This window comes from Aphelocoma coerulescens, chromosome 28 (genome assembly GCF_041296385.1).
Source record: "Aphelocoma coerulescens isolate FSJ_1873_10779 chromosome 28, UR_Acoe_1.0, whole genome shotgun sequence".
Taxonomy (NCBI): domain Eukaryota; kingdom Metazoa; phylum Chordata; class Aves; order Passeriformes; family Corvidae; genus Aphelocoma; species Aphelocoma coerulescens.
Window position 1 is genome coordinate 5678719 of NC_091041.1, and position 8336 is coordinate 5687054.

Here is an 8336-nt window from a genome sequence, read left to right on the forward strand (position 1 = left end):
GGGGAGAACCGGCCCCGGCAGCGGGCAGGACGCGGAGCCCGGGGCCATCCAGGCGCTGCGGAGCCGGGGCTGCGGCTCCCGGAGAGGACCGGCCGGGCTGTGGGAAGCGGAGCCCCCCGCGATCACGTTGCCTTTACGTGGGGTTAAACAGGGAACGTCTGCCCGGAGCTTGAACGCCGCGAACCCCCCGAGCGCACCGGGCAGCCCCGGCCCGCCGCCACCGGGGCCTCGGGATGGGGCGGGTGTGGGAGGGGGGAAGGATTCCGCCCAAACATCCATTTTGTCCCTTTTGGAAATGGAGATGGGAGAGAGGAGGGAAAAATGCGTCTTTTTTTTTTTTTTTTTTTTCCTTTTTTTTTTTTCCCCCTTGCTTTCTCCATATTTTACTACGTAAGGAATGACGTCCTCGCGTCGGGAGCGGGATAGGTTAGCCCGGAGCTTGGAGAGGGAGGCGGGGGGGAAAAACCAGGCTGGGGGGAGCGCGGGGGCGGGGGGCGGCTCTGGCAGCAGAACCTAAAAATAACGAGGATTTTATTATTAAAAAAAAAAAAGAGAGAGAAATAATAATAATAATAATAATAATAATAATAATAATAATAATAATAACGGTAAGCCCGCTGACCCCGCCGATGCGGCCCTGCAAGGGCAGCCGGTGGCACCGGCCACTCCGGGGACCCCACCTCGCCTTCCCTCGGGATTTGGGGCGCCCCATGGGGTGCAGAGGGAGGGTTGGGGGGTTCTCCTGCCCTTTCCCCCCTGCCCGGGGCTGCGGCAGGGGCTGGGGAAGGCGCTCGCCGTTCCCCGGCCGTTGCGGGATGATTGCGTGGAAATGAAGCAGAAATTGGCGATTTTTTTATTTAATTCAACCCCAAATCCCCCGCTGCTCCTCGGGTTAACACCTCCGAGCCCCCGGGAAGCGGCCGGGAATGGATTCCCACCTCCCCCCGCTCCTCCGGGCGCACCGGGAATTTGGGAGCGCTAAAAAATCGGGGGCTTCGCGCAACGCCTGGGGGGGTTTGCACCCCAAATTCGGCCCCGGCGAGGGGGGGACACCCAGGGACACCCAGCTCCCCGCAGACCCTGAGCCACCGAGCGGGGCCGGGGAGGGCCGGGCCTGGCTGCAGCCCCTGGAGCCACCGGGATGCGCGGCCGCTGCCGCCGAACCGGGACCGCGCCGGTGCCGCTGCCGGTGCCGCCCCGGTGCCCTCCCAAGCCCTGCCCGCCCCGGGGACGGGCAGCCCCCGGCCCGGTGCTGCCGGGGAGGCCGCGAGCTCCGCGCTCTCCCCTAATGAGCTCCGTTTATGCATTTCCTCATTAACGAATATTTCTCGCGGCCGAGCTGGGGGGCACCGGGACGCGCGGCCCCGGCCACCCGCCGCCCGTCCCGTCCAAGCGGGGCTTCCCGGGGGCTCGGCCGGTCCCTGCCAGCCCCGGGAGAAGCAGGAGGCAGGGCCTGTGCGTCGGGCACCCCAAATCTTACTGCCAGCCTCGGAATTACCGTGCCCGGCGCTGGGGTGCGACCCCCGCCCTCGGTGGCCGTGAGACCCCCGGGTTGCTGAGGGGCTTCCCCCGGTAAAAGGCGCTCGGGCCGGGCCCGGCTCCTCCAGCCGCCCGGTACCGGCGGGCCCGCTGCCCCCCACCCCCGACGGCGCGGATTTAGGGGAGTGGGTGGCGTATTTTGGCTCCCTGATGGAGTTTTGATCAAAAATTCATTAAGAGGCGCTGGGCGCAGCGCCATGAATATTTCAGGGCTTTCGCTAAACAACAAAGTGGGTGTTTGGGGGAGGATGCACCGGGGGGGAGGCGGCCCCCGGTGCCCGTCTCGGCCCCGCTTTGAGGCGGCGGGGACGCCAGGAGGGACCGGTCACCTCCGTTCCGTCGGGACCGCGGAGGCGACCGCTGGTCCGCAGCCCCGGGGCTCTTTGCAGCCCCGTTATAAGGGCGTGAAACGGCCCCGGCGACTCGGAGACCGGTCCCGGCTGGAAGCGGGCGGCCCTGCGGGGACACGCGGCTCCCGGCCCCGGGGCCACCGCCGCAGCCCGGAGTGTGCCCGGCCCTGCCCGCGGTCACGCGCGGCCGTGGGGCTCCGAGGGACCGCACCGGCCCCGGGTGCCGCAGAGCGGGAGGGGGGTGGGGACAGCGGGGGGACCCCACGGCCACCCGGGATGTCCCCTCGGAAGGGGGACATCACCGCCCCAAGGGATCCGGGGACACGGGCTGCTCCCCCACAGCTCTGGGCAGGGAATAATCCCCCCAACACCGCCCCATGGCAGCGAGGGAACACCCCGACGGAAAGATCCTCGGCCCCCAAATTGGGGTGCGGAGCCCCCCAGCACATCCCGCCCGCAGCGCAGGGGGAGGCGCCGGCTCCGAGCAGAGACAAAGCCCCGGCGGCTCCGCTGGAGCCCAGCACCCCCCGGAGCAGCGCAGCCCCCGGGCTGGGCCTGCAGGTAACTGGGCTTTACTGGGGCACCTCCCGGGCCAGCTGGGAAGGGGACACGGAGCGCCAGAGGTGGCCACGGTGGGCCGTGGTGGGGGACACGGCAGCGCTGTCGCCTCCCAGTGTCCCCCCCGAGCACCCCGAGGCAGCTGGGGGGCCCTGGGTGCCACCTTCGGGGCAGTGCCATGGGGCATGCCGCCCTCTCCCCCGCGCTGGGGACACCCGGCAGGAAGGCAGGGGACAGAGGGACAGAGGGGCCTCTCTGCGGGACCAAAGCGGGGCTTGGGGACACCCCAGGGCACCTCCCGAGCCCAGTTTGGGACGTGTCGCAATGGGCGTTACTGGACCTGCAGGCAGGGGTCGGACGCGCGGCTCCAGCAGCTCCCGGCGCTCCCGGCGCTGCCCTCCGGGTCCCGCCGGCCGTTCCCGTGTCCCGGTGCTGGGATGCGACGAGTCCCCCCCCGCCACCGCCACCCCATCCCGGCAGCCCCCAGCCCCTCCCCGGGGCTCACCTCGCCCTGACATTTCCTGGCGCTCCTTCCATGCCAGCGGGTTGCCATAGCAAATCTAAATCTTACAAACAAAACGAGGGGAGAAAAGCCTGATTAGCATATATTCAAATGAGCCATGCAATAATGCAAACCATAAATCATGCAGTCATTGCTATTCAATCAGTGTCTCTTACCCCAGCCCCCACTCCTTGCACCCGGTGTCTCGCCTCCTCTTGCCAGGCAGAAACCCTTTCCCGGTCCCAAAGGTGGCCCTGGAGGGGACCTGCCACCTTTTGGGGGGGTGGCCCAGCCCGGCTCCGGGACTCGGCACAGCCCCTAATCCCGCCTGGTATTTATGGCGCTCTATTAAACGGGGCAAACTCTTCCCAGGATTAATCTCCCGCCCAGGTTTTAATCTCGGGGCTCGTAATCCCCGCCGCCTCCGAGGGAAGGGGCCCAGCTCGGCGCTGGAGGGTGTGGGGGGACCCCTAGCCCTGCCTGATCCCGACCTGGGGGTGCCCAGGTGGTGCTGGGGGGGGACCCAAACCCCCCAAAAATGTCCCTGTGGGGTGATGGTGCTGCAGGACCTTGGTGCCCCCTCCTTGGTCACCTCCCAGCAGCGTGGCTGTGGCCACACCCAGCACGCCACAGGACCCAGGGGATGCACCCCAAAAAGCGGCAGAACCCCCAGGCCCAGCCCAGCCCTGAGCTAAAACAGGCTCAGTTCAGCTGGGCCAGGCCCACCCCCCCCCTAACCCCCGCCTCGGCCCCCAAATCCCGATTTTAAGGGGTTTTTCCTTCTCCCACCTGCTCTGACACCCCCTGAGAGGCTTTTTGGGGTCACTGAGGGGTGGGAGCACCACGGCTGAGCCCCAACGACCTGACCAGAGTGGGGGTGACCCGGCTGTCACCCACCCTGAGAGGTGGCTCTGAGCCTGGGGGACACGGGGGGCCCAGCGACGCTGAGAGCTGTGGGCATGTGCCACCTCTCCCTTTGGGGACGTCAATGCCGTGCCACCCCCAAACTGGGCTGCCTGACCCCAAGAAGCTCACACCAGACACCCCGAGACCCCCAGCTCTTTATTGGTGAGAAGATAATAAATAGAAAAGAGTCCCTGGCTGGGGGAGCGGCACCCCCGACCCCGCCTGTCCCCTGTCCCCCTCCCGTGTCCCCCTGGACGCGGAATTGGGCCGGTGGCTGCAGGGTTGGAGCCGCTGCCGGTGCTCTCAGTCCTGCTGCCACCGCGTGGCACTTCCCAGCCACTCCCGCTCGCTGGGGACACGCTGCTGGCGCGGGGACAGGCGCAAGGACGGGGATGGCCGGTGTCCAACACCACCGGACAGGACACCGGCACAGCGCTGGGCTCCTGGCCTCGCAGGGGGTGGCGGGCAGAGCTGAAAGGAGGGGACTTGGTGGCATCTGGGGGCTCCAGGGAGGGGGGGGGTCTCGAGGAGCTGCAGCCCCAGGGTTGGGCGACAGTGACCCTGCAGGGAGCCCGGTGTCACCGCTGGTCGCCACCACCGCACTGCCACGGGCACGGGGGGCTTCCCGAGGGTCTGAGGGTGGGGAAGAAGCGGGGGGCTGCTCCCCCAAGCTGGGTTTTCCCCCTCCCTGCACCCCGGCGGCCTCGCTATCTCTGCCAAACGTCCACGGGCTGTCCCCGCCGAGAGGGGACAGGGACCCTCTGCTCGTCCGGCAGTGGCCGCGGTGGCCCCAGCGCGTAGGGAGGGAAGCCCTTGGCGAGGTCATCCCGGGGCTGGAGGTCTCCGGGGGCTCGGGAGGCTTCGCTGAGGGACGCCAGGCTGGTCAGGGAGGGCTGGGGGGTGCCCGGGGGACAGCCCAGCCCCGGCGACACCCGCTCCGACTTGATGCTGATGGCCTGGTGCTGCGGGGACGCGCCGGGGGCAGGCGCGGGCTCCTCCGCGGGGACGATCCGGCTGCTGGCCCTGCGGCGAGAGGGGACGGGGATGAGGGCATCTCCCTGTATCCCCTGCCAGGTATCCCCTTTCCCACCTAGAGGGGCTGAGACCCCACCAAATTCCTGTCCTGGACTGGTTCTGGCCCAGTCGGGCACTGGGCCGGTGCTCGCACGGCTGCTGGGAGCCTGGAGTGTGACTGGGGGGGGGGGGGGACATGGGGACAAGATCCGTGGGGGAATCCCGCTGGAAATAAGCTCTGGAGAGGCTTTGGGGTGACCCCCAAGACCACCCTGGTGGGTGGGGGGCTGCCCCTCGGTGCCCACGGCTGGGAGGTGACACCCGCGGGTGCGGCAGAATGGGCTCATGCCTGCCCTGTCCCCCTGTGCCCCCCATCCTTACCCCAGCGCTGCCATGTCCCGCGGGTGCTGCCACGCCGGGGGCTGCAGGAAGCCGGGGGGCGGCGGGACCTCGCCAGCCCCAAAATCTGCGGGGTGGGAGGACAACAGTGAGCAGGGGAAGGTCACAAATGTGGGGACAGCGCTGTCCCAAAGCTGAGCGACCGCGACTCACCTGCTTGGGCCGGGCTGAGGAAGGGGAAGCCGGCGAGGCCGTGGCTCGGAAGGCCGGAGCTGCCCGGGCTGAGCACGGGGCTGAGGGTCTGCAGGGCGGGGTACAGCGGCCGCTGCGGGAAATGGGGTGACCCCCATAGGTTTTGTGCCCCAAACCCTCGGGGGACCCCTCCGCACCGCTCCCTGTGCCCCCCAGCAAAGCCCCGGAGGAAGGGGCAGATCGGAGCAGAGGGATTTGGGGAGGGGACACCCGTGTGGCCGTGGGGACAGCTGACTCACCGCTGCGCTGCCGCCGCTCCGGCCACTCGCCAGGCTGCCCTGGGGCTCGCCACGCCGGCCCTCGGCCCCCAGGAACAGCGGTGGTGGCGTCTTGGTGGCCAAGGCGCGGCTCAGGCTGGCGGCAGGGAACAGGGGGTAGCTGAGACCTGGCGGACAGAGGGACAGGAGGATGCACGGATGATCCTCGGGGGATCCCCGTGGCGGTGGCCGCGGTGGCCGCAGTGGCCCCGGGGCCGTGGGCAGCCGTGTGTGCCTGCACGGTGCCGCGCTCCGGCAAAGCCACTTCCTCCATGGGCCACCTGGGCTGTGGCCACGGGCTGTGACGAGAGGTGACACACGAAGGCAGTGGCCGGATCCAGCAGGCTGCAAACCCCCCTGGCCGGACCCTGCTGAGGGGAGCAGCAGCTCCCCATGGAGCGGCCGGAACCTCCCGTGGCAATGCCCAGCGTGCCCCTGTCCCCATCCAAGCGTTTGGGATGCTGCCTGTCCCCATCCTGCGCCACCTCCCACCCCCCTGGCTGGGGTTTCCACTGGTCAAGCCCCAGGTTTTGTGGGGTTTCCAGCTGCTTTTCTGTCACCCTGTCCCAGCGGGCAGGATGAGCCCCCCATGCCGAGCTGTGCCACGCGGGAGGGACCTGCGGGCACAGGGTGAGGGGACAGCTGGGTGCCGGCTGCTGGCAGGGCACAGGAAGCAGCTGGAGGGAGGTTGGGGCCGGTGTTTCCACAGCTGCGGCACCGCTCCTGCCCACGCAGCCGCCCCGGCCCCGTTCCCGGTAAGTCCCCGGGAGAGGAGCTTTGCATGCGGGGCCTGGCAGGGCCTGGCTGGGAAAATCCCCGCGGGGCCGTGGGGTTTGGGTGCTCGTGGTAGGGAGGGAGTGGCCATGGTGGGGATGGGGTGGCCATGGAAGGGGCAGGGTGCCCGTGTTGGGAATGGGGTGTCCGTGTTGGGAACGGGGTGTCCATGGGTGGAATGGGGTGTCCAGGGTGGTGTTGGGGTGTCCATGGCAGGGATGGAATTTCCGTGTTGGGAATGGGGTGTCCATGGCAGGGTCGGGGTGTCCAGGGTGATGATGGGGTGCCCACGGTGGGGACAGGACACCCATGGCAGGGCCCTTCTCCCCTGCGCCCACCCCCTCACAGTGTGCCCGGCTGATGGCCCCGAGCCTACCTGGGGGCAGTGGCCCTGGGGACCGTCCCGGTGGCTTCGAGGCAGCCGGTTTGAAGGCAGGAGAGCGGCCCTGGCCCTGCGGGGAGCTGCTGGCGCTGCCCAGGGAGGTGTCGGTGGCCGGAGGGGAGCTGCCATAGGCTGCCTCGGGCAGTGGCACCGGGCTCTGTGGGGACACACAGGGGTCAGGGACAGGGACCCTCGGGACCTTTGGGGACCCTCGGGGCACTGCAGAGAGAGGCAGAGGTCGAGGAAGGGAATGGGGACCTGCAGAGTGGAGCAGAAGTCAGGGACAGGGAAGGGACAGGGACTCCTGGGGACTCCTGGGGTTCTGCAGAGCAAAGCAGAGGTCAGGGACAGGGAGGGGATAGGGACCCTTGGGGACACCTGGGACTCTGCAGGACAAACCAGAAATCAAGGACAAGGAGTGGACAGGGAGACCCTCAGGACCCTTCAGGACAAACCAGAGCTCAAGGAGGGGCTGGGGACCCTCAGGACCCTGCAGGACAAACCAGAAACCAAGGGCAGGGATAGGACGGGACCCTCGGGGACCCTCAAGACCTTGCAGGGCAAATCAGAGATCAAGGACAGGGAGGAAATGGGGACAGGGACCCTCAGGACCTTGCAGGGCAAATGAGATGTCAAAGGAGGGGACAGGGACAAGGACCCTTGGGGACCCTCGGGACCCTTGGGGACAAAGCAGAAATCAAAGCCAGGGATGGGACGGGACCCTTGGGGACCCTCGGGACCCTTCAGGACAAAGCAGAAATCAAAGCCAGGGATGGGACGGGACCCTTGGGAACCCTCGGGACCCTTCAGGACAAAGCAGAAATCAAAGCCAGGGATGGGACGGGACCCTTGGGGACCCTCACCCCCACTCACATAAAACCTGGGCCGCGCCAGCGCCAGATCCACGCCGTCCCCGAGCCTTCTCCCCCTGTCCCCGGGCGGCTCCGGCCCCTCCTCCAGCTCCAGCTCGTGGCTCTCCAGCCCCAGCCCTTTGCGCTTCAGCGTCTGCGGGGAGGCCACAATGAGCGGGTCCCTGTGGCCACCCCGGGGCCCCGGGGGCCGCCCCCGGCCGCTACCTCGAGGATGTCGGAGTTGGTGCGGCTCTCGTGGGGCTCGCTGTACTCGGTGTACTTGAGCAGCACCTTGTCCATGTCGGTGCTGGCGTACTGGAAGAGGCGGTTGGTGCTGTTGAAGATGATCAGGGCGATCTCGCAGTCGCACAGCACGCTCAGCTCGTACGCCTTCTTCATCAGCCCGAATTTCCGCTTGGTGAAGGTCACCTGCCCCGTAAAACAGCCCAGATTCTCCTAAAAACGCTCCCAACGGGGTGGTGGTGGCAGCAGGGCGGCTTTGCCTCCCATCACCCCGGTCCCCACCTCAGCCCCACCTCAGCCCCGAGAGGCCCCTACCTGCCGGTTCCGCTGATCCAAAATCCGGCTGATCTGGATTTTTTTCCGGCCCAT

At 67.9% G+C, this 8336-nt stretch overlaps 1 protein-coding gene across 1 annotated transcript; it reads right to left on the bottom strand.

Annotated features, from left to right (window-relative positions):
* Positions 1 to 4562: 4562 nt before the first annotated feature.
* Positions 4563 to 8336, bottom strand: MEF2B (myocyte enhancer factor 2B). The gene is made up of 8 exons (XM_068997431.1): positions 8283 to 8336; positions 7950 to 8153; positions 7747 to 7878; positions 6868 to 7030; positions 5700 to 5845; positions 5422 to 5533; positions 5251 to 5335; positions 4563 to 4878 (listed from the first exon to the last, which is right to left on the bottom strand). Exons 1-8 carry the CDS (start codon positions 8334 to 8336, stop codon positions 4563 to 4565), a joined length of 1212 nt encoding a protein of 403 aa, XP_068853532.1.

What these genes read in the sequence shown, in the direction of transcription:
- MEF2B (XM_068997431.1), bottom strand. Translation starts at nt 8,336, where the DNA reads ATGGGCCGGAAAAAAATCCAGATCAGCCGGATTTTGGATCAGCGGAAC. An exon ending in GGAGCGGCGGCAGCGCAGCG is followed by an intron (nt 5,534 to 5,699) that starts GTGAGTCAGCTG and finishes CATTTCCCGCAG; the next exon opens with CGGCCGCTGTACCCCGCCCT. An exon ending in CGGGACATGGCAGCGCTGGG is followed by an intron (nt 4,879 to 5,250) that starts GTAAGGATGGGG and finishes CTCTCGCCGCAG; the next exon opens with GGCCAGCAGCCGGATCGTCC.